Genomic DNA, 24,440 nt, shown 5'->3' with positions numbered 1-24,440 from the left:
AAATATTGAAAAAAATATATCACTGCTAATTATGATTGAATATATAACAAGTTGTCACCTATCGTTCTTCGTAGTTCTTCAAGTGCCAAATTAAATATTGTGATAGAGTGTTTCAGAAGGTTTCTACTAAAAAAATTATCAGACTTCGAGCAAAAGTTGAAAGAACTTAGAAAACAAGAAAAAAAAAATTTGTCTGTGATAATGAACTTCATTTTGCTTAACCTCTAGTTGGTAAGATCCTTGAGGTTCTCTATCGCGTTATAAAAAGAATTGAGATTAAACTGCCGCTTGGGTAAAATATTGCTTTCTTTTAAAACTTTTTCATTTGAAAACAATTTAAATAGTTTTAAAATTGATCCAAAATTTTAAAAATATAACAAGAAACATTCTGTTACCAAGCCTGAAAAAAAGAAAAGATAATTTGCATGTAAGTTTTTTTTAAAAAAAATCATGTGTTATTTACAAATTTTGAAATTAAAAATTTCTATTATAACAGGGGCCCTTTCATGAAAAAATTTATGGCTCGTATCTAAGCCTGCATCGGGTCGTGTACCCAACGAATACCTCGCACTCGGCTCGACTCAGCCTGCATCGGGTCAGACTATGTTCGATTCGGGTGTTGGGCCGACCCAAGCTGACTCGTTATTGGGGCCGGCCCGATGCCCAGACCTACTTGTATCAGTATAGTTGGTGCCATGGTCCTCACCATTAGTGGTGAAAGCCGGCTCTAATCTCTAACGCTCTGCCAAGGAGCATATATATTCAATTCAACTTAAGTTCCTGCAAGGTACAGTAGTGGCCAACTTCAAAGTTGGCGATATCTGTGACGCTACGGGAGGAGGAGGAAAATGAAGTGCATGATATGATGGCTTTGTCAAAGTTTGACGGCTGGGTAGCTTTAGAAGTCCGGGTTTCTTGAACGGCCAGGTCGATCCCTTAAAATGTTAGGCCAACTAGTCTTTTCCTCATTATGAATTACACCTAATTCATAGCCATATCATATGTGCCTTGCATCACTTGCCATCTTCTCTATCTCTTTCAGTTTACTCTTCTTAAATGGTATACCAAGAGAACCATCCCTTGGGATGGATTAAATATTAATATTAAACTTATATATATATATATATGTTAAGAAAATCACCATTAATTAATCCATGCTATCGATGGTTTAGATGTGACCAAGGTGAATCCGATTACATCAGGGACATTAGGTTAAGAAAAGCATCGCCAATCCATCGACCTGAATCTATATAGAGGATGCCGGTCATCATCGGCCGAAAGTAAGACTATGGGTCAAAACTTCATAAAACCTTACTCTATGAATCTTATGACCGATTTGGTATATATAAAGAGGAAGATGGTATCTAAGATTCTTCAATTCATTGAAGGATTTCACTTAGAAATGGAGTAGTTCTTGGACGACTTGAAAGGTTTTAAAAACATGTTTGATTCGTTCTATCTAAATGGATACAAACGTCTAAATTCAGTGTTCGGCCATAGGTTTGACAAGACAAAAGTTCGTTCATCTATGATACGAAGGCGTTCAATCCTCCCCAAAAAAAAAGCAGGGTTTTAGTGGCACCCATGCCATTAGTGTGAATAGAAAACTCTAAGGAAATTCAGGAACTTACTAACTCCGGCCCATGTGCCCTTTCCTCTGCCACTCACATACCTTGATGTGGCCTTCAATGCCGAAAGAAGACTAGTTTATTTCATTTTTTCAGTCTGTATCATTTTATATTTACTTTGAAATGATGCACCTTAAATGATTTTTTTTTTTTTTTTGGGGTGAGTTTTTGAGCACCCATGTTCTTGACAGAATGGATAGTTAAGTTCTTTTATTGATGAATCAACAAATAGCACTTAGCAAGATTGTGAAATTTTTAAAAGAAATTTATTCGCAAGTTAGAAGACGTGTGGAAATTTACAAGGCAGTGAAAAGGGTCGCTTTGTTCTTCTTGCTGTTGCCGTGAAGCAACTAAACAACCAAAATCAACGCTAATCATAATTATTTTTGCTGGTCAATTCCACAATAGGGGATTTGGGGAATTCATTTTATAATATTATTTTTTGTTGGTCAAATCTAGGGTTGGAAGATTACGGGATTTCACTTTTCTTGGAAATAGATAACTTTGTAAAATCCCGATAGCATGAGATCATAAATTTATATCAAATTCGGACTTGATCTTTTCTTTATCGAATCTACATCGGATTGTTCATGAAATTGCATATTGAATTTAATACCAGCTAGTAATTGAGTTCACTTTTCTTTATCAGTTTTGACAAAACACATTTGAAATAAGAGCTGTAATTAAATTAACTGACATGATTGAATTGAAATTGTTATGTTTATGCAAATATACGAAGATGGGGTATTTTTGTCATTTGGTATTAATTCACAATTTTTCTTTTTCTTTTTTGTGAACCTATAATCTAGAAAAAAAAAAAAAACAAAGGCTGAAATGGTTCTTAGAGAGAGAGAGAGAGAGAGAGAGAGAAGGTGAAATCCTCTAGCTACTTGGACCTTTCGTTCAATCGCGACCATTCGATATTACTATGTGTTGTGAGAGCTTGGAAGATTTCTCCATCCATAAAAATTCAAGTTCAATTGCGCCACTTTGTGCATCAAATAACATAAGGTTCCATTAAAAGTGAACAATTTTTATTTTTTATGTTTAATTAGTTTTCTTTAATAGTAAACAACATATTATTTTAAACTAAGATCACCCGAGATCCTTTTTTCCCCAAAATTATATATGTGTTAATGTTACAATTCAATATTCATTGTCTACTCACAAAACTTTACTCTTTTGAACAAACATTTGTATTCGAGCTTGATGACTAGTTTATTAATAAGTTGGGTTTGAGTCGACCTCGGCGTTTGTTGTGAATCGACCGACCGTCTTCGCTTCCTCCATCTTCAATTTTGGGGTCCACATAAAAGTACCAAATTTAAGTTCTTCTAATATTTTCCGATGAACTGTTTAAAGGAATTCGGAAACTCGCTGGTGAGTAAATTATAATTTTAAGGAAACGGATGGAAGCGTGCATGTGAAGTCGTCGGACCCCCGTAAAAAGGAACAGTGAACGGTAAAAAAAGTCTGACACGAGTGGACGTTTACGTAATTTTAAAAAAGTCACGCTGAGCGAAAATTCGCATCTTTCCTTTTCCTTTGTTCATTCCCCAAAAAGCCTAACTTCTTTTAAGAAAGGAGAGAGGAGACTGCTCCCCGCTTCCCTTTTTTTTCTTTTCTCTATTTAATATTCTAAAATGACGGAGGAATTGCGAGAGTTGGGCCTCGTGCAAGTGTTGGACAGCACGCCGAACGCCTAAATGAATCCTAATTTCATAGAAGCCCTTTGAATTTTACCATTTTCATAAGTGTGGCCAACAATACTAACGGTGAGACCTCCCTCCATCTATCTTCTAAATTCAAATTAAAAGCACATTTAGCACCTAATTGTAATGCTTTTCAAGCGTACCTATCCCCATTGATTGATGTGAAACAAAAAAAAAAAAAAACTCTGTTTCGAGGTTATCTTGAGAATTGCCAAGGAAAAAGGAGATTTCGAAATTTTTAAAAATTGCGAATCCCGTTTCTCCAGACGAGGTATGAGGACCGCAAAATAAAGGGGTTGTGTTACTGTGAAAAACAAATAATAAATAAATTCGCACGAGATTAAATTAGTGAATAAAGAAATAAGAGGAGGGATTCATGGGAGCCCCTTAAGCCAAAAGGCATGTGAGCGAGCGGCGCCGCGTTTCCCGGCCGGCCTCCGGGGGCCACGTCCCTTCCCTCACCAAAGTACCAATTTACCCCGCCACGGCCCACCTCTTATGGTCCAAGTATAAAGTTTATGAATCATTTGCTTCTTCCAAATGAATTTGAATTTAAGAGTCCGGCGTTGGTTAAGGCAAACTCTCTCCGTGTCAACGCTTACAGGCGGAGTTAGATTTTTCGAACAGTATTTCTAAAATTTTGACGACGGTCAAATAATATTTTTTTAAAAAGATTTACTGGGGTTGAATTTTCAAATTCAAATGTTTTTTAACTTGAGGAAAGCCAAGCATGCATGAGGAAACTGAGATTGCAAAACATGAGAAGTCATATACATCATTGTATTGGTCGTAAAAGCATAAGGTTGACGTTTAGTAGAAATTACCAAGCAACTCGATATTTCATTTTACAAACTTAACTGTCTAAACATGTTGACGTCACTCTACTGAAATAACTCCCTCTAATATATATAGGTCATGGTTTTCCCATGCAAATTGTACTTCTAAATCCCACATGTTTTATTATGCTTTCTCTTCGTTTCTGAAATTCATGCATGCTTGGTTTCGTTATTCAATAACAATTGTTATCAATCATATTGAACCGTATACTATATATATATATATATATAATTCAAATTTTCAATGTTCATTGAAAATGAAATGACTATCAAGGGAAAACACATGCCATCATCAACGTCCGAAATTCCTTATCTATTAAAATCCAAATCCAAGTTAAGGAGGGTCCATCGGGATGGATAAATTGGTCTTTTTCTACCGGCAAGAGTGTCAGAGGGTGACACAGAAAAGATGGATCTCTGCAACAGTATAATGACTCATATACCCCTCACCGTTGGTTAACAATCACACTGCCACCCTTTTCCCATCACTTCTTCTTCGACCTTCGACTGCGGAAACACGGAAAGTGTCCATGTCCACAACAAATTCACAAGGAAAATAAAGCAGATAAGTTGGAAAATAAAGCAGACTCCTCGAGTTTCAGAACGTAAGATCAACCAGAATGAACCCTGAAAACGAACGTTATTTAACATATATATATATATCGTTAAATATTGGTAGGTTCAATTTGTCATTTCTTTTTAAGAATTTGACTACCGGTAATATCATAATAAAAAACAAAATAATGACTGCATATTTGCATTGGTAAGATCAATTTCTAAGTTGCATGACTTTGTGTATGAGTTATTCGTCCAGATCAAAGGACCTAATTCACAAATTACTCCTCCTGCAAACTTGCTTATTCCTTTTAAGTGTCGATATTTGAAAAGTTTTTCCCACATTGTGCTTCTTAAACTCGGCTTTGCACCCAAAAACAGTTGCGGGTAACGTGCATGTGCTGCCAATGTCATTTTATTTTTTGACATATGTTTTATCTTTCCTCGTTAGATGATCAAATTTTTGATGTGTTAAATAAAATATCGGATTTTCACTTGGATTATAGCAATTTAAAGATGCCTTTTTTATCAAATATAGCAAGCAACCACGTGGACCACATGTAAAGAGGTAAACTTAGTTGAAGCACTAACTTCTAACATTTAGTTTACTATTTTAACCGAAGTTAACTGCGGTAAATTGAAAATGACTCGATACGACGGTCAAGAGTTCAATAATGAGGCAGCGTCGGTGAAATGGAGATATAAAAGGGGAAGTTGATTATAAACGCCGTTTTTTTTTTTTTTTTTTTTTTTTGAATAAAAAGGTCAAACCCCAAATTTGTCCTCCTCGCCATTCGAGCCGTCTTTGACTTAAAAGGGGGTGGTCAGTGTCCCAGTCTTTTTCACAAAAAGGCGGACACAAAAAGCAAAATGCTTTTACCGCTGCGCTGCCCATTCGATCAATTTCGACAAAGAAGCTATTTTTATATATCAAAATAAAGTTTTAGAAAAGAAAGGGGAAAATGAGGAAGGGATGGAAAGAAGAACAGTAATTAACCATGGTTAAGGGGCCAAACCCAGAGACAAAGGAAAAGCGAAAATTGTTGGGGACAAAAGAGTTGGGGAAGTAAAAAAGGGAAGGATGTTGGGTTGTTGGCTTGGTTAACGGCAAAGATGAGCCTCTCTGGTCCGAATACAAGAGAGCAACCTCTGCCCTCCTTCCCCTCCCTTGTCGGCTACTAAAACCCGCCCCTCTCTCTCTCTCTCTCTCTTCCACCCCCATTTGCCGGCGACCTTTCCGGCCACAATCTTCTCCTTTTCCCCTCTCCCACTGAAAGAAGAAAAATTTCCGGCGAGCTTTTGGAAGTCCTTATGCTATCGCGTTGGAACGTGCCCAATCTCGAGGTGTTCTTTGCCAGGACGGAGGGGCATGTTCCTGCCTTCCGCTGCTCTACTACGTCAAGCGGCCGGAACTTCGGACGCCTGGAGATTTTCTTCTAGTTTTTATTTTTTATTTGTTTTCTAGTTCGCCTTTTCCGCTCGGCCGGGAATTGGGGGATCCGGCGTTCCGAAGAATGAGAGGGAGACCGCTCGCTTGACTGGCGGGAGGGCGTGGCCAATAGTCCGGTGCAATGAAGGCGTCGGCCAACGCCGCCGCACCAGCTAATCCCGTCGAAGGTGAGTGAGAGAGAGAGAGAGAGGGAGGGAGGCAAACGTTTCTTTCTTTCTGATTTCCTGTTCGGTTTTTTCCCCGCCGTTTTTTTTTTTCCCTTCGATTGCCGGAGAGGCGACGCCGACGGGATGGAACTCTAAGCGGCGGCGCTGCCGGCGATCGAAGCGAATGGATGGCTGACACGTGTCATGTGATGGAGTAGGGGAGCGGAAGAGCATCAACCCCGAGCTGTGGCATGCCTGCGCCGGCCCGCTGGTGTTGCTGCCGCCGGTGGGCAGCCTCGTCGTTTACTTCCCACAGGGCCACAGCGAGCAGGTGATCACACCCTTCTTCTGCCCCTTCTCTTTCCTTTCAACAACCTTCATCTTCCACCACTCCCCCGACATTGTTTTTAACCCGTTAATTACATCTTTATTTTCACCTAGCTGACAAGATGAGTCGTCCTTCCTCTCTTTCGCCTCGAGCTTGACTGGGACCCTCACTTTGTAGCTTCCCCGCGTCGTCTTCTTCCCTCGTTTCTCTGCAGCATTCTGCGTGTTCACCACTTGGTTTTACAAGCACCGGCCTTTTGTTTCTAAGTTTTGGATTTTTTTTTTTTCGCTAAATGCTCGGGAAAAACACGATCCTTATTTTGAAAACTTCATTGTTTTACACCAAATTAAGCAGATTTTGTTCTGTTCTTTCCTGTTGTCGTATAGTTTTGTTTATATATATATTTTTACATATTTCCACGGACTTTTCTTTCCGGAAAAACTGAAGAGCTTAACAAAAAAGCATCGTAATATTGGCGAGAACTGTAACTATTCTATGGTCGTTCAGTTCACAGTGGGTGGTCTAAAGGGACGGAGTCATCAGGTTGCGAAAAAAGGAGGTGCTTTTCGCTCCAGTCGAAGTCCACGGGTTTCACTGGTCATTTAAAGCTTTCTTAAGGGTAAGAACGGCAGCTACTATGATTAAGAGTTGATTAAGTAGGATTAATGATTCAAAACGCCTCTGAAGCCTTCCATTATGGGGGGTTTAATGGCATTCGGTGTCCCCTCAGTGGGCCAGTCGTCTAGGAAAATGACGTCTTCGTCCCTCCTCAGGGGCCGACGTGGAAGGCTTTCTCTTCTGGCTTTTCCGCGGTTGACCGAATTGCCCTTTGGGGAGTAATGGAGGGGTTTGCCCCTCTATTTGTGGAACGTTCCCGATCATTCTTGCCCTTTTTGGAAACAACCACTTTTTTTTTTTGGGGGTTTTCCGGCCAATCCTGGCTGCGCCGCGGGTTCGTTACGCCTTTCTTGGACCACGTCGGGTGGTCGACACCCGGCCCCTTCCCCTTTCTTCAACTTGTACAAAGGAAAGGGACGTGCCGGGGAAGAAGATTAATTTAGGGGTGCGCGATAAAATGACCAAAGTGCCCATGGTCCCCCTCCCGATGAATGATGCATGGCTTGCCGTTTCTCTTCCCCATCCCGCCACCCCCCTCATTAGTGGTTCCTTAAAATTGCCTTCCTTCTTTTTTTTTCCTTTTGCGATGCATGGGAGGTGACTGTATCTGCAGAGTCAGGGAGACCCGACGTGGACTCGATCGATCCATGGTTGTCTTTCGCAACTCTTCTTTTGCATTACCCGAACCAGAAGCCCAAAAGCTCATGACTTCGTCGATATGCTCGATCGGCGGGCATCCCTCTTTGTCTAAAACAAACTGGGCAGCGGCTTATTCAAAATGAAGACTTTGCTTTTCCATTAAAATACTATGATTCAGAGGTTTTGGTTGAAAAAAGAAAAAAAAAAGCAAAAACAAAATGAGAGGCTGGCCATACATGGAAGTATGTGCGGAGCTACAGTAGTGTTCTTGATTTTGGTTATAAATAATACTTCAATGTTAGCAATTTTCAAGCTACAGTAGCAATTTTTTTTTTTTTTAAGTCGGTCAAGCTACGCTTTATTATGAGAGGTCTAAATACGCATCATACTGCGCGAAACCCTTGATCCCATCCACCACGGTGGAGCATCAAAGCGTGGGGGTTTGTTTTTGGGGTGCAACGCGGTGGGGCAGTACACAATAGGTTTCCGGTTTCCGTGCTGAAGCGCCGGCCGCGTGTCCGTGGGGAGGCTTGATTTAGCCCATAAAAACAAGCTTGTGCAGTTGCAGGGTCGGAGCATCGCACGGCATTGAAGTGCGGAAGCAGTGGGGATGCTGGAATGCGGTCAGGGGAAACTTAATCTGTGCGCCATTGCTATGCTGCCTCCTGTGTTTCAGATATTCGGTGCAGCGGCTGGGATCAGATGTAGTGACGCGTATCACTTTTTCTTTCTTTTTTTTTTCTCTCTTTGAGTCTTGTGTTCCTTTTTTTTGGTCTTTGAAGAGGATCTAAAAAGATATTGTGGTTCTCTTTTTTTTAAAAAAAAAAAAACAAAAAATTGTTCTTTTAAACTTGAGTTTGTATTAATCTGCTACTTTTTGAAAAAAAATCCTTTATGCTCTTTCGATTAGATTTTATCGTCATGAAATTTAAAGTTTTATACACAGAAAATGGCCAGCATGGCTGAGATATCCTTTGTGCTCTTTCGATTAGATTTTATCGTCATGAAATTTAAAGTTTTATACGCAGAAAATGGCCAGCATGGCTGAGATTGGATAAGCGCGCCTGGCTTGCTTTACTACTGTTAGTTGGCCACACACATCCGCTGACACACATAGATAGATATACATATGCATGGAGAAAGGGCGATAGCTGGCTTTTCATTCATAACAGCTTCACCACCAATCTGTAATCGTGAAAGTTTAAGAAACATGAAGATTGGGCACATCCGCAATGATAGCAATTTTACATGAAGATGCTAGCATTTAAATTTGTTATCTATTCAAACATCGATCAAGTAGTGCCATCGGACTATGTCAATCTTGAATAGAAGTAAAATTTAAAAATGAGAGAAAGGACTTACCGTTTAATTTCGTGATATCCCGTCATCTGCAATACTTTGTGCTTAATACTTAAGGACCTGCTTTGTCCTAGTGCATGATGAGAAGCATTTGAGGCCAATAATATGTTTGTGAAGAAATTTTCCAACGATGGCTGGTCAGTTAATGAGCTCATTCTTGCCAAGTAAATCCAAGGTGGATCCACAATGATCCAAATCGGTTATGCCTAGTATGGTTTTATTAGGTGGGTAGAGAGGTTACGCTCTGTTACCTTGCGCCTGTTTCTGATATGGGAGAATGTGATAATTTGTGGCTAGAGGAGTAAAAAAAGATTTTGTATATTGGCGTTCTTCGTCAGACAATTGGTTCTTCCGTTGTTTTCTTAATGAACGCCCCTAGATCTTCACTCTTCAACCTTCACTTTTCGTAGCCATAAGCTAATGATACTTGCTGTTTCCCTGTTATTCTTGGAGATCTTACGCTTTGCAAGTCCCTGATATTTTCCTTTTACAATTTTCAGGTTGCAGCTTCTATGCAGAAGGGCAGCGAACCCCAGATACCTAACTATCCAAATCTTCCAACAAAGTTGATTTGCCTGCTTCATAATGTGACACTGCATGTATTCCATTTAAATTTTGGCTTCCTTTGCAAATCTATAATTTTCGAAAGCCACAGGCTTTTATAGAAATGGCTTATAGTTCTCTTGGCGAGGTTTTGTTTTCCTTATGTTTCCTTTTCACCAGGCTGATGCAGAAACGGATGAAGTCTATGCTCAGATGACCTTGCAGCCTGTCAATACAGTGAGCACCTTCCTACTTGTTTTGCATGGAATACTAGCGAAAGGGTTAGATATTGTTTGCCTGGCTCTGTCATTTGAAGAATGCATCATATTATATTGAAGTAATACTTCTCTTTATTATGATGTGACGTGTTAGTTTTGAAAAGGAATATGAAGTAGAAATAAGTCTAGAGTCTAGACAGAAAAAAATGGTGTACATATTAGCAAAGACACGTTAGCTATTAAAGTGAAATGGGCGTAAGATCCTAGAATGTATCCTTGTAACTGGAACTCTTAACATTGAGCGGTATGTTTTTTAGCCTTGTTAGGACACGAGGATATGTCAACCTTGTCAACCTTCCACTTGCCTTTTGCGTCAGCAAGTTATCCTGTTAAACATGAGGTTCATTGTTTGGAGGTTGGTTGCAGAGGCCAGGGGAAGAACTTACTGTCTGTCTTATAATGGGCACTCTTAATATCAAACAGGACGTTTATGAGCTCATTAGTACACTAGAACATATCGACCTTCCCTTTTCCGCAAGTATCATGTTAACATGAGGTTGATTGCAGAGGTGCGTTGACATACTTACTTTATGACCTACGGATGGTAATAAATTAGCTAGGTAAACGTCAGTGCATGCGTGCACACACACACCACTGCGCACAAATTTCCTTTCATTTGTATTGTAACATGTAAAGAATGCTTACCAAAGCATAAAAGAAGTTACTCATAGTCGTCATGGTCTTTTGCATAGGTTAAGCCAATGAAAATAAAATCCATTGCAGTGGTTTGTTATGCTGTCTGGCTTTCATTTTTTTTCACACTTAAACACTGTCCTCTGTGTCTGACAGTCCACAGCTTGATTCTTCGTTTCCTCACCTTAGGACTTGATTTTTCATATACCAGTATGACAAGGAGGCATTATTGGCGTCTGATTTGGCACTCAAGCAAAACAAGCCACAGACTGAGTTCTTCTGTAAGACTCTGACAGCAAGTGATACAAGCACACATGGTGGATTTTCTGTTCCCCGTCGTGCAGCAGAAAAGATCTTTCCCCCTCTTGTAAGTGAATATATGGACCTATTGTTTTTTGATTAGTTGACTAGTAGACTTTTTATCTTCACTCATAACTTCTTCTGGAGTCAGGATTACGCAATGCAACCACCTGCACAGGAGCTTGTCGCGAGAGATTTGCATGATAACTCTTGGACGTTTCGCCACATCTACAGGGGTAAGTTCTTAAGTTGGTTTCTCTATTGACGAAGTGTTCAGACACGATCCATTATGATACTGATATTTTGTGGCTCTGGATACCGTTTCATATCGGTTGATGTTTTAAAGCGTCTGTGCCTAAAGAATTTTATTTTGCTTCTTTCTGCAGGTCAACCAAAACGCCATCTTCTGACAACCGGGTGGAGCTTGTTCGTTAGTGGCAAGAGGCTCCTTGCTGGTGATTCTGTTTTATTTATAAGGTATGATCAACGACGTATCCTTTCTAAGTGAGGAATCGGAACTTGATGCCCTAAAACCTTTTTTTTTTTTTTTTTTCTTTTGGCAAAAGACCATGAAATAGGAGAACCTTCAAGTCTCTTAATTCTCAAAGTTTGCAAGTCGGATAACCCGGTAAATAGAACTTGAATGAATACCCACCCTTGATCTTCTTCTAGTAGCGTTAGCTACAGCTTTCCCATTTGCTGAAGTTAGAATGAAAGAGACCTGGCAATCGTTCTTCCTGAGCAGCTTGGGTGGAAGTCATATACAAGTTATCGACTATATCACATGGGTGCAAGATGTCATATACAAGTTGTCGACTATATCACATTGGGTGTGGCTGCGGCGATTGCATATATATATATATATATATATAATCTGTTATGTAAGTAATTTTATTTATCTCTCTATATATTTTTGTCTTGGTTACTGGTTACCTTAACCTCATATACAGATATTAAATAAAATAATAGAATGATGAGGCCTGGTCGTCCTCCTTAAAGGAAGGTAGTCAACACTCTTAGTTGTTTAAAAAGGATAAGCAGACTTTTAACCTTCATTAAAAAATTAAAACGTAGACCAATAAAGTCTGATGTCTTTAAAAAAGACTTCAAGTTTCTGATCGTTTGAAAAGGACTCTTCCATAGAAAAGAGAGAGAGAGAGAAGAGAGGGAAAAATGGAAAGAGAGAAATAAGAGGGAAAAGTTGAGGATGATAGAAAGAATGGGAAAAAGGAAGAGAGAAAATGAAAAAAAAGGAAAGAAAAACAAGAGAAAAAAGGGCCGGTCGGTCAGCAGAGTCGGGTGCCTTGTGGGGGCACACCCGTACTCGTGTCTGACTTGGGTGCGACACCATCTTTTTTACATCTGTGTGACTTGGGTTATCGAAGAAGAAAGTAGCTCAACTAACATTAATTTCAAGAAGCTCCTTTCTGCTGCAAATGTGTCCAAATGTCTTCATATGGAAATTTTTTCAGGTTAGTTCCACCTGAATTCACAAAAAAATCAAACCATACTTCACTTCCTAAACAAGTTGGAAAACGATAGCGTGATGTTGGTTCTTTGCTATTCAGTCACTGCCAGAGTTGACGTTTTCACTTTTCTGGTGATGAGCAGGGATGAGAAATCACAGCTTCTCTTGGGTATAAGGAGGGCTAATAGGCAGCCCACAAACATATCCTCATCAGTTTTGTCGAGTGACAGCATGCACATTGGAATTCTTGCTGCTGCAGCTCATGCTGCTGCGAACAGTAGTCCTTTCACTGTGTTCTACAACCCCAGGTTAGTTACCAGGTGGTGTGTGTTTCCCATATTGGCTTGTACAGTGAAATTTAGGTGTCACAGATTAGCATCTCTTCTAATTTTCCTCGATGTAGTTAATTTTGTATCATGCTTCCTCTAATTTTATGGCCAAATTCTTCACATTTTTTTATCAATGCATGCCTATCATTGTTCCAATTTTTCTCCACCCTAGGTATATATTGCTTTCATTTAGTGAGAATCTAGATGCTGAACGCTTTATGCTTACAGGGCAAGCCCTTCAGAGTTTGTTATTCCGTTAGCCAAGTACAACAAGGCAGTGTACACTAATCAACTCTCTCTGGGTATGCGCTTCCGAATGATGTTTGAAACTGAAGAATCTGGGACACGGAGGTAATCAGATTTTATTATTATTACCGAATTCTCCAGACTTTTATCTCAAATTTATGCTACTGAATTTTCCTGATTATCACAAGAATAGGCCGCAACTCATGTTCCATAATTTTTAGTGTATGATGCAACTACTCTTGTCACACAGATACATGGGCACTATTACTGGTATCAGCGATATAGACCCTGTTCGGTGGAAAAATTCACAATGGCGAAACCTGCAGGTAAGATGGTGGAAGACATGCCCATGTTTGAATATTATTTCCTGTTATTTTGTTAACATTTTACTTATTGAATCAGGTCGCCTGGGATGAGTCAGCTGCAGGTGAAAGGCGTACTCGGGTTTCAATTTGGGAAATTGAACCTGTTGCTGCTCCTTTCTTCATTTGTCCACCTCCATTTTTCAGATCAAAGCGTCCTAGACAACCAGGCATGCCAGGTACGTCATGAAGAAGCTACGATCTATGTATCTTGGATGTACTTCAATATATTTCATGGACATGATGATCAGTCATTCTAGGCCTTCAAGTGTGATTTTTTGGAGCCACATCCGGACTGAGTTTTCAAACTCCCAAACACTGAAGTACTTGTTCTTATTTGCTGGACCACAGGAGCCAGCATATATAAGAGAGGGTAGATATCTTAGTAGAAGGGGAAATGATATGACTAACCAAACTTCTGTAGAACTGCTTCTGCAGATGACGAGTCTGATATGGAGAGCCTTCTTAAAAGAACTATGCCATGGCTGAATGAGGAAATTTGCATAAAGGATTCTCAAACTCAGAATTCCATCATCCCTGGCTTAAGCCTGGTTCAGTGGATGAGCATGCAGCAAAACTCGCACCTTCCAAATATGGCCCTCCAGCCTGACTACTTACGGCAATTAGCATCACCATTTTCACCCCTACTACAAGGCCTTGGGAACACAGCTGATGTGTCAAGACAACTGGGCTTGCAATCCCAGATGTTGCAGCAGAACAATTTCCAGCTCAACCCTCCAAAGCTGCAGCAACCACAACAGGTTGATCAATTGCAGAAGCTACCACCCACAGTAAGCCAGCCTGGGGCAGTAAATCGTCCTCAGCAGCAACTGCAGCAAATAGATGAAATTAATCAACAGCAGCAGCAGAAGCAACAATGTTTGGCTAGCCAAGCTTTTATGCAGACTCCAGCCCAAACACAACTTCTACAATCTCAACTCCTGTCTCCAAGTCACCTGCAACAGCAACAGTTGCTTCTGCAGTCCCAGGGGATACCTAGTATAATGCAAAACCAGCAGCAGCAGCAGCCAGTTCAACAAATAAATGTTCAGAGCCAGCAGCAAAACAGGATCCCCGTCCAAACCATCCTTTTGCAACAACAGGCACTGACCCACCAAGCCGTCCAGCAACTACCACAACACATGCAGCAGTTGCAGCAGTCGGAACAACAGATTCAGTTGCAATTATTGCAAAAACTTCAGCAACAGTCGCTGATGTCACAATCTACTGTCACACAGTCTCAAACAACCCAGTTGCTTGAGCAACAAAGGCAGCTTTTGTTGGACACACCACAACTTTCACAAGTGCAGTTGATGGCTCAACAGCAAACCCAGCAAGTGACACCGGTGCAACAACAGCAGGATGCTGCAAAGAACTCACAGACATGGGTCCAAACTTTACAACCTCTGCAGCAAAAATTTCAGCAGCAACCAAGCCCGTTGATGGACTTGGCTGGATTGGCGCTGCCATCAGCAACTAATTTTATGTCAGTGTCTACTAATAGTGTAATGGCCAATGGGACACCATCCGTAGTCACAGATGATGTGCCATCTTGTTCTACATCACCTTCCACAAACAGTGCTCCTTTAGCTAATCAGTCAACCATCACAAAGAGTAGTCGAAGTATTGGTTTGTTAGAGGAAATCGGGCAACCTGTGGCAACCGTTCTGAGTCCCAGTGTCTTGGATGCTATGTCAAATGGAAACAACTTGGTCAAAGAACTTCCAAGAACTGAAGCCAAGCTATCAGTGCCTCTCACAAAGGCACATAACCAAGTTAGTTCTCAGATACACACGAATCCCATGCAGATAGATTACCTCGACTCATCATCTTCTGGAACTTCTGTCTGCATTTCTCAGACAGATGGGCCTCTTCAGCAGAACTTTATGCCTAATTCCTACAACCTCTCACCCATGATGTTCAGAAATACATCAGACGTTGGGGACGTGCAGAATGATCCTAGAAATGGTGTCCTGTTCGGAATCAACATTGATAACCAATTAAGCGTCCCTATTTCACCTGATCCATTGCTTACAAGAAGCTTGACCTCTGCAAATGATTTTCAAAGCCACATTTCAATGGGGAACATTGTGAATAATTTCAATAACCCAAAGGAAATTCAACCTGAATTGTCATCCTCCGTGGTTTCCCAGCCATATGGTGTCCCTTCAATGGCTTTTAATTCAAGAGTTTCTGTGGATTCAAGTATCAATGATGGCAACTTCTTAAACAGAGGGTCGGTGATTCAACCACAGTATCAGAGAATGAGAACATTCACAAAGGTTTGTTTCTAAGTACAAAATATGTACATATCTATTATTTTGAGCTGATGATGGCTGACTCGATTCTTTTGCTCTGAAGGTTTACAAGCGAGGTGCAGTAGGCAGATCCATAGATGTTAGTCGCTACAAAGGATATGAGGAGCTCCAGCATGATCTTGCACGAATGTTTGGAATAGAAGGCCAGCTTGAGGATCCTCAAAGTACTGGTTGGAAACTGGTCTATGTGGATCACGAAAATGATGTCCTACTCGTTGGTGATGATCCTTGGGAGTAAGTTTGATGATCCTTTCATCTTTCTTCCTTTTTCAAATATGAATTAGTTAACAGTAGGAACTAGTCCCACTGAGTCTTCAGGTAGAACCTGCATTTGAAGTTTGGTTAAAGTTCAATTACGTTTGCAATTGGAGTTTCTCTAATGTTAGTGGCAACTAATGAGTTGCGTTGATGTATCACACAACCTAACTACCCTAGTGACGGTTCTTTCTCCAGTTATATGGGTCTTAATCAATAACTTGAGTATATTTTTCACTCACCAGCTGCAACTGATGTGTTGGTCATATGCCTCAGGGAATTTGTGAACTGTGTACGATGCATCAGGATTCTATCACCTACAGAAGTTCAACAGATGAGCTTGGATGGTGAGATTACAAATAACGTCTTGCAGAATCAGGCCTGTAGTAGTTCAGATGGTGGTCATGCATGGAGGGGTCAATGTGATCAAAACTCCAGCAACCCCTCTGCCGGATCATTTGAGCACTAAAGTTTGGAGTTCAATTTTTTACAATATGGACCAGGGAGATCACTCATAAATATGAACTGGAGGCTTCTCGAATCTTAAACAACCTAATATACTTCTTTTAGGGGATCCTTTATGCCTTTCCACTACTTATGCATGGGGATTAATTTATACTATGACATGTTACTGTTATTAGATTAAAGCACACAAGAGGTTCATACCTATACCAAGCCTTAATCCTCAACTGGAGCAGAAGATTCATACTTGGTTTGCAAGAATGCAATTGCCATTATGCAACGTGCGATTTTGTGAGGATGGACCAAGGCCAGATTTAACACAGTAGATATATACCTGATTGTTCAGGTACCATGCTTGTAAGCATTGGCTTCTGATATTTCAACTTCTCAAAAATTAGAAGCCCTTATCAAACTTGTACTGGAGGCTCTAAATGTACAAAAACAATGTAGATGTTTTTTCTTTTGTCAGTGCGCTGGTGTAACCTACTTCATATGAAAAGAATACTTTCCAGAAATTGTGCAGGCATGGGTTTGGGAAGCTGTTGCTTAGTGAAATGATGAAAAATTGTGCAGTATTTTTTTTTTTTTTTTTTTTACATTGATGATTCGTTACGGCATACTCAATCACTAGCAAGTAAATAATGATAAGAACGACAATTTTTTGTGGTTAATACATCATGGCTTCTACTTATGATCCTGTAGTCCACACGGTAAACATCTTTTGTCAACTGTCTAAGGTACTGCAAACAAGCTATATATCGGTCCATCAGAAAACTTCTGTGCTGACGTCTACATTATATTGTCATGATTGACTGGATTCATGGCAATCTGACTACTGAATAGGACCGGGAATTGAACTAGAGTAGCATATGCATTGGACTCAGCTGATGTCCTGCCAAGCCTCCATCTTGATTCAGTTCACTAGTTTGATGAGATGACCACGTGCTGGTCAGTAACCCGGGGATTGAACTACAGTAGCATATGTCTGAGTAACACGGCTGTTAAGAAAACACTGTACCTATTATTAATCATATTTGAGTTTCAGGACCCAATCTAATTAGATGTTAAATGAGAAGGACCTACATCACCTTAGTTCAACTACTGAGTTTGGGTACCTGATGCAGCGATTAGAGTTTTTAGAGTTCCACACTCTAATAGTTGCGGAAGTGCAAACTATTAGAGTACCCTTGATAGGGAAACAAACTAAACGAAGACAATAGGGAAAGGAACGTAAAGGAGAAAGGGATTATGGCTAGTTACAATCAATCAATCTTCATTTTCATCCCAAGGTACCCTTGATAGGGTTTTCCACACGATTTGGATCTTTTGGATCCAAAGCAGAAACTAAATAACATGTCCCAACCAAAACAAATAAAGTAAATAAACAAAGTAAAAATAAAAATAAAATGAATCAAGTCAGGGTCCGCTTCACTTGAATCAGCACTGCTTCAGTACCCAACCCCACTCCTACCTTAGGCCTTTCGGCTGGCAACCTAAAAACCTGGTTTTGGAAGCAAAACCAGATTTTTTTCTTGGTGTTTGGATGACATAAAACAGTCCTTTATGAAAACTCACTTTTCACAAAACTGTGTGTTCATATGAAGACAAAAAACCTGTAACCCCTAGGTTTTTCATCCAAAACAGTTTTGGGTGGAAATTAACCTAAAAAAAGAAACAAACTGATTTCCTATTTGATATATACCAGTTGTTATCATGTATCACGCTTTGGCAAAATATAAATACATTTATGATGATTTCCAGTCTAACATTCATCAGTTCTTGTGACAAGCTCTTTTGTTGGAGATGTAAAAGCTTGGTGGTATACTTGCGTTCCATTTTTTCTATGTTCATTTGGACCATAGTTACAAATGACGTTCCAGAGTTTTAAACGGTGTTTTTCAGGTATAATACAGCAAGCTCGAAAAAAAATGAAAATAATATGGTAATTTTTTTAAAAAAAAAACTAAAAATGGAGGAAAAATAAAATAAATAAGAAACTAATAACAAAAACATAAAAATAAGTAGATTTGAAACAAATAAAAAATAGAAAATGAAAAAAAAAACTTTTTGGCATTAAAAGAACATGAAAAAATGAAAAAAAGCATAAAAACGTGAAAAAACCATTAAAAACGTATTTTTTTCGTTTTTAAAGTAAAAAAAAACGCGTTTAAATTGAAATTTAATTTATCAAGTTTAAAAAAAAACGTGTTTTTTGTGACAATGACTTTAAGTTAAAGTATGATTGCTTTTTGTTACTCTGCTCTGTTTATGTAGGACATGTTCCATCTTGATTTTCCATAAGAATGATAGTTTATTATTTTTTCCTAGTTCTTTTTCCTAGTTCTTTCTTCTTCTTTTTTTTTGTTTTTCTTTTTTTTCATATTTTTTAATGAAAACACAAATTTACAATACTTTACATTGGTGCACTTTACATTATTACATAATTTGGACTACGTGGCTTTTGATGTTGTCCCTATCTATTTCTTGTAAATAAATGATTCATACAACTAAACAGTGACTGTATGTAATGAAACTTACATTTAAGAATACTTTCGCTCTATTTTATTTGAATATATATGTATTACATATATACACACTCCCTCTCTCTCTCTCTCTTACACACACACACACACACCCACCCACATATATATAATACTTATAATTGCAACATAATTGATGTTAAACATCCAACTGAACTTATTTTTTATAAGCACCCTCAAAAACTCAATTTTTGTCATCCAAAGAAAAACCAGGTTTCAGAAAGTGAAAACGTAGTTTTTGCCTTGTCATTCAAACAGGTAAACCAGGTTTTCACAATTAGCCAGTTTTTGAGGGTGTCAACCAACCACTCGACATGTTTTGCATGTGAAAAGCAAACACTCAAAGATGATAACTACATACAAATTAGAGTGATAAATTAAATTTCTCAAACAATATGAAGCTTTTTGAAGTTGAAACTAACTTCATAAACCACTTCCATGAATCATGAGCCCTGATGGAAGGAGCACTCATAGGCAGCCACCCTAGCATTCTGGTTCCTCAAGTTCAGCTGCAAAACTACAGGTCATAACAAGATAATTGTCTATATGTTTTTCCTTCCACTCCTGCAAAATAGCATGATGAAGAAATGAAAAGCGCATAATGTACAGATCGGACACAAACACATGGCAATCATATGACTGATGAAAATAACGCCTTTCACTGTTCTTTATTCGCTATTATATCTAGACACGAAAAATCAAATATTGCGGTCAACAGCATTTGGCCTTGTTTGCTCGTATCAGTACTAGAAGGTGTTGGCACTGTAGTGATTCCATTTCAATCACTAATTAAGCATGACCAGGTGCAGAGTGAAAGAATATCACTTAAGCACATTTACAATTATACATTCCGGTTGGTGGTCACAAGGAGAGAGAGATAGATAGAGAGAGAAGGGCATTTACCTTTAAATCCCAATCTCCATATAAATCTGGATCTGATTTGTTCCTCCACACATAAGCATAGGCCTGCAATATTTCAGAACTTTCCTGCAATTGCATGCATTACTTTTTATCATCAACATAAAAGGACAGTAGTGGTCAGTCAACCAAACATTTACAGGTATACTCTGCGAACAGTTTTTGACTTCATTCATCGAGATGAATTTAGGAACCAAGAGGAACCGACTCACGTTAAGCTACTTGAAGGCATGTTCCCTAAACACACTCGCCATATCCACGTGGACAGAGACATATTACCAAGTCAACATGTTCTGTGAAAACAAAAGATGTTCGACTTATTAATGGGGTTTGAAGCATTATGTCTTCCAGCAATTTTGATACTTCTAAGTTATGTGCAATCAATACTTTTACCTTCAAACTCCACATATCATTTTCGAGTGCAGGTACAAAAAATTTCACATCCATACATTTATCTCTCTGCATAGGACATGGCTGATACTTCATTTGAAATCATTTAGTGCAGAACATAGGTTACTTCCTTGGTGAAACAATTTAAGTTATCCAATCTTGTTTTTACAGCTGGTAAGTTGATGACCAGTTCACGTATCTCTCTCCCTCTGTGTGTGTGTGTGTGTGTGCATGCAGCCAATAAGAACTGTGTGGTCTAGGATCTAATCATTAACAGTAAAAAATATAACTTGATGGTTTGAAAGCTTTGAGACAGGATATTCATAGTGCCTTGACATGAGTTAACCGACTTCATTATCTTACCAGGAGAAACTCAATCAGTGAAGATACAATGCACCTCAACCAATCTGAGATACTTTCTACATAAAATGGGGTCCAACTAATAACTAATTTGATTAGCTTACAATTCAGTCAATGGTACATATTCCCATCCATCAGCATTCAGAACAAGGCCAATTAAAACATCCAATTGCATACTTCTAACCAATGTATATGACAAAAGTAGAATCGGAAAGCTTACCACCAAAGACACCTCAACAACGTTCCTTTCATATTCAAAATCTTCAAATTCATCCAATATGCATAGCTCAGGATCTGTAATCCCAAAAAGGACCTGCATGGTTCAACAATTGAGGGAAGCTAGATTAACTAAAGCAACCAGGACATCCATGTCTATTTGTCCTAAGCATGTCATGTTGGCAACCTTCATAAAACCTTTGTCAATTCCGACAGCATTCTTCATTATCCTCAAGCGAGACAACAAAAAAGTTCATCCAGCTAGAGAAACTCCCACGAAACCATTAAGTATATTCTTCTTTACAAATTCATTTTTCACTTTATCAATGATATTCATCATAATATCCTGTACTATATTCTTCTAGCATCGAACCATGCCTGACTTCCTATGACACACGGACACAGCTAGACTGCCCACGGATCCCGACACGGGACACAGCTGGGACACACCAAAAAATAAAAGTTATTAATTTATTTTTTTCTCATTTTATCATTTTTTTGTGATGCATCCAATTATTTCCATGAACAATCCTTTCAAATACTCAGCACTTTTGTGCTAAAACAAACTTTCTTAGGAGATTGTAAGAGTGAACTATTAGTTTAATGTTTTTTTTTTCATTTTTTCATTTTTGAGTATAAAATTTGTCATGTCTGCATGTGCAAAAATTTTGAAAATTGCCGTGTCCCCGTACCCGTATCGTACCCGCACCCATGTGACATAGCTGACTTCTATATGTTTAACACAATTGAAAGGCATGAAATTTGAAAGATAATCTACAAATAAAGCTGCAGAATCTGAATTGAGACCACATTTTATGTGGACAAACAGGTTATCCATCAAAATAGTTGCCAAAGAATCGAGACATGTAATATGGTGGGGCTTACAGCCTGTAAGATATCAGATAGCTCAACCTCAGACAAGTACCACCTTCAGACCACAGTAGACAGTTGACACTTCAGATCCCAATAAAAATATGTGCATGCTAAGGGAGATCATTGTACTCTAACTTCAAGATTATTATGTGAATTCACAACAGTAAGAAACACTGAAGGGCTATGAGTTTCTAGCTCATAGATGGAGAGCTTCTACTACGTACCTTTCCAATTACCTCTATCTTATCAACAGGTAAAATAGCTGGATAAACGCGATTCTTGATACTATACCTATGGCTGTAATATAAATTTCATATCAGCAGAATAACCTAAAAAAGATGTGACTGGAATAGTCACAAAGGATTGTTTGCAGCAATTTATTGCAATGAGCAGGCTGCACTGCAAAGCAACAATTATCTGAAATTGAAACATGAATCAGACTAGCTTCAATCTAGCAGAGTTACCACTAAACATAAAATTGCAACGCAAAAGCTATCAAAATATGGAACGCCAAAAATTATAGGTTGAAAAGAAACAAGTGAATCTAAGTCAAAATTCAGGAGTAAGAGAAACATCAAGATCGCAAAGGAGAAAAAAGAATCAACATGTTCAAGGCAAAAGATTTTGGAGGAAAAGCTTAAGAACCTTACATGTTTCAAAAGAAAAACATTCATAAATGAATGTCCTCCAAAGGAGGAATATCTTAAAGACGGAATGCAAAGTAGGCTCATGAGGACATTTTTAATGGAATTTTATTCCAAAAGGAAAAAATCAAAGGAGATGGTGTTACACCATTCTCCAACACATCATTAAGAAGTAGATACATGTTCTTTCTCAATATATAAAATTCCAGCAAAACCGAAAAGGAATTCATGATATCCAGAAAATTAAAACAGAAAAGAAGATTATCCCACTTTTCAGCAGAGATTGTAAAGTCGAAAGAAGAAAATAGACTAAACTTACAACTCAAAGAAAGCAGAAAGTGGTAGTAAAGATCCAATTGAAAAAATTTCTACAGGAAAACAAAGAACAAAGCTACAATTACGGCACAAAAAAGTTCTTACCAAAGAATCGATCCAAGAACTTCTTCATGGTCTTCATGGTACGATTCTTTCGATGGGATTTTGCGCAAAACAACATCCGGAAACATGATGTCCATAAATTCAGTGCATAACATAAAAAAGATAGTTTCACCCGTTAACAGAAAGAAGCTTAATTCGAAAGGCATGGGGAAAAATGATCAAGGACAACCAAATCGTTGATGGTGATATGGTCGCGTTAACCCAAAAAAAAAAAAAAAAAAAAAAAACGAAACTAAGAAGGTTCGTACTGTCGAAGAAAAGAGAAAAGAAAAGGCAAGATTCATTCGCTCACTAGTTGGGGAGGATAGCAGGAGCAGAGTCTGGCACACGCTTCAGCAGCACATGCACGACTTCGTCTGCAAGCAGGGTGCCATATACAAACACGTTATGGAGTGCAGAAGACGGAGATGAAGAGACGGCCATATCTATCTATCTCCCTCGCTCTCTCTCCAATGGCACGACGTCTGCGACTCATTTTATATCTTTAAAAGCTTATTTTAACATTGAAAAAAGCGTTTTTCTCGCGTTGTTTATTTACCAGAACATAATCGATTCCCATCGCTTAGAAATGGCTGGCTCGTTAAGAAAAGAAAAGAATCTATGGAAGCTCCATACAACCTGTGCATGATCATCGCTATGCCCGCCTATTTTGTGAGATAAAATTGTACATATCAACAACAAAGTGAGATAGATCAACTTCATCTCCAGCAGCCACGTTGCAGAAAAGAAAAAGTACATGAACGAAGAAGAGAGATTGTTAATTGTTCCCATCGGATCAATACAGTCAAAAGTTTGTTCTAGCCTTGGAAATGCTTTGAAAAAAAGCACAACGTCATCCCCCCACATCACATGCTGCTAATCGACTACCAAATATAGCAGGTATCGATTCTCAATTTCTTTCAACTGTAAATTCTTAAAGAAAAAAAAAACCTGCAATTGTCGCAGAATCGCAGATGCTCTGGATGGTATACTAATATAGTTCTGACACAAAATATGAATCAAAAGGCTGAAATTTCACAATAACCTACAGATAAATAGAAAGTGATCCACTTGAACAACTATGCGAGGATCACTCTTTGTTGAATTTCCTTTAGTCAAGGGAGCGCCACCATAGCTTGTTATTTGGCATCAGAATAGTTAATAAAAGAATACGTAAAACCAATTTTTTGGATAATCATGTGAAGTAAACAGTTGCAAAAATTTAAGAGTTAATAGACGGAGGATTTTGTACGATTTTTAAACAGGGAAAAAGTTTCTTACATTCCTTTTAGAAGAATGACAATTTCTTGCCCACTTTTGTCATGTATGGTTGATTTGATAAAAATTAGGTTTCAAGTCCATTTTTTGGCTCAATTTTTGAGTCACAAAAAATGCCATATGCAGTAAAAAATCCCATATGCAGTAAAAAATCCCGTAATCTAAGGGACTGTTTAGAAATGATAACATTGTCCTACTATCACGTATTGATTGGATTGATTAGACACTTTAAAAAGTGTTTCATTAATCTACCTATTTTTAAGACAAATACATAACTGTTACGGTTCTCAACCAACCCTTCGAGAATTGTGGCCAAATTCTGCAAAAAATAACAAACAT

At 38.7% G+C, this 24,440-nt stretch overlaps 2 protein-coding genes across 5 annotated transcripts; one reads left to right on the top strand and one right to left on the bottom strand.

The window, feature by feature from the left end:
• Nucleotides 1–5,832: 5,832 nt before the first annotated feature.
• Nucleotides 5,833–17,003, top strand: LOC116247281 (auxin response factor 19-like). Of its 4 annotated transcripts, XM_031619354.2 has the most exons (14): nt 5,833–6,348; nt 6,546–6,658; nt 9,772–9,870; nt 9,995–10,051; nt 10,937–11,092; nt 11,177–11,261; nt 11,412–11,502; nt 12,637–12,801; nt 13,051–13,173; nt 13,319–13,394; nt 13,471–13,609; nt 13,869–15,712; nt 15,792–15,982; nt 16,280–17,003. In XM_031619354.2, exons 1-14 carry the CDS (start codon nt 6,303–6,305, stop codon nt 16,470–16,472), a joined length of 3,378 nt encoding a protein of 1,125 aa, XP_031475214.1. In that variant the 5' UTR covers nt 5,833–6,302; the 3' UTR covers nt 16,473–17,003. The 4 variants fall into 4 exon arrangements, with proteins under 4 accessions (XP_031475214.1, XP_049932360.1, XP_031475215.1 ...); XM_050076403.1 differs by lacking the exons at nt 5,833–6,348; nt 6,546–6,658 and adding an exon at nt 8,324–8,616; XM_031619355.2 differs by lacking the exons at nt 5,833–6,348; nt 6,546–6,658 and having other exon boundaries at nt 9,778–9,866.
• A 2,216-nt stretch (nt 17,004–19,219) lies between these two features.
• Nucleotides 19,220–23,456, bottom strand: LOC116248726 (AIG2-like protein D). Its single transcript, XM_031621676.2, is given in 6 exon segments — nt 19,220–19,494; nt 19,496–19,569; nt 19,909–19,992; nt 20,894–20,986; nt 21,987–22,059; nt 23,137–23,456. Coding segments are annotated over 6 exon segments (501 nt in total). The 5' UTR covers nt 23,268–23,456; the 3' UTR covers nt 19,220–19,448.
• Between the last annotated feature and the right edge of the window lie 984 nt (nt 23,457–24,440).

This window comes from Nymphaea colorata, chromosome 2, assembly GCF_008831285.2.
Source record: "Nymphaea colorata isolate Beijing-Zhang1983 chromosome 2, ASM883128v2, whole genome shotgun sequence".
In the NCBI taxonomy this organism is placed as follows: Eukaryota; Viridiplantae; Streptophyta; class Magnoliopsida; order Nymphaeales; family Nymphaeaceae; genus Nymphaea; species Nymphaea colorata.
This window is presented reverse-complemented; position numbering and strand designations above follow the sequence as displayed.

Coding starts and splice junctions, on each gene's coding strand:
- LOC116247281 (XM_031619354.2), top strand. CDS start 6,303: ATGAAGGCGTCGGCCAACGCCGCCGCACCAGCTAATCCCGTCGAAG. Junction 13,174..13,318: donor GAAGAATCTGGGACACGGAG/GTAATCAGATTT, acceptor CTTGTCACACAG/ATACATGGGCACTATTACTG. Junction 13,395..13,470: donor CACAATGGCGAAACCTGCAG/GTAAGATGGTGG, acceptor TTATTGAATCAG/GTCGCCTGGGATGAGTCAGC.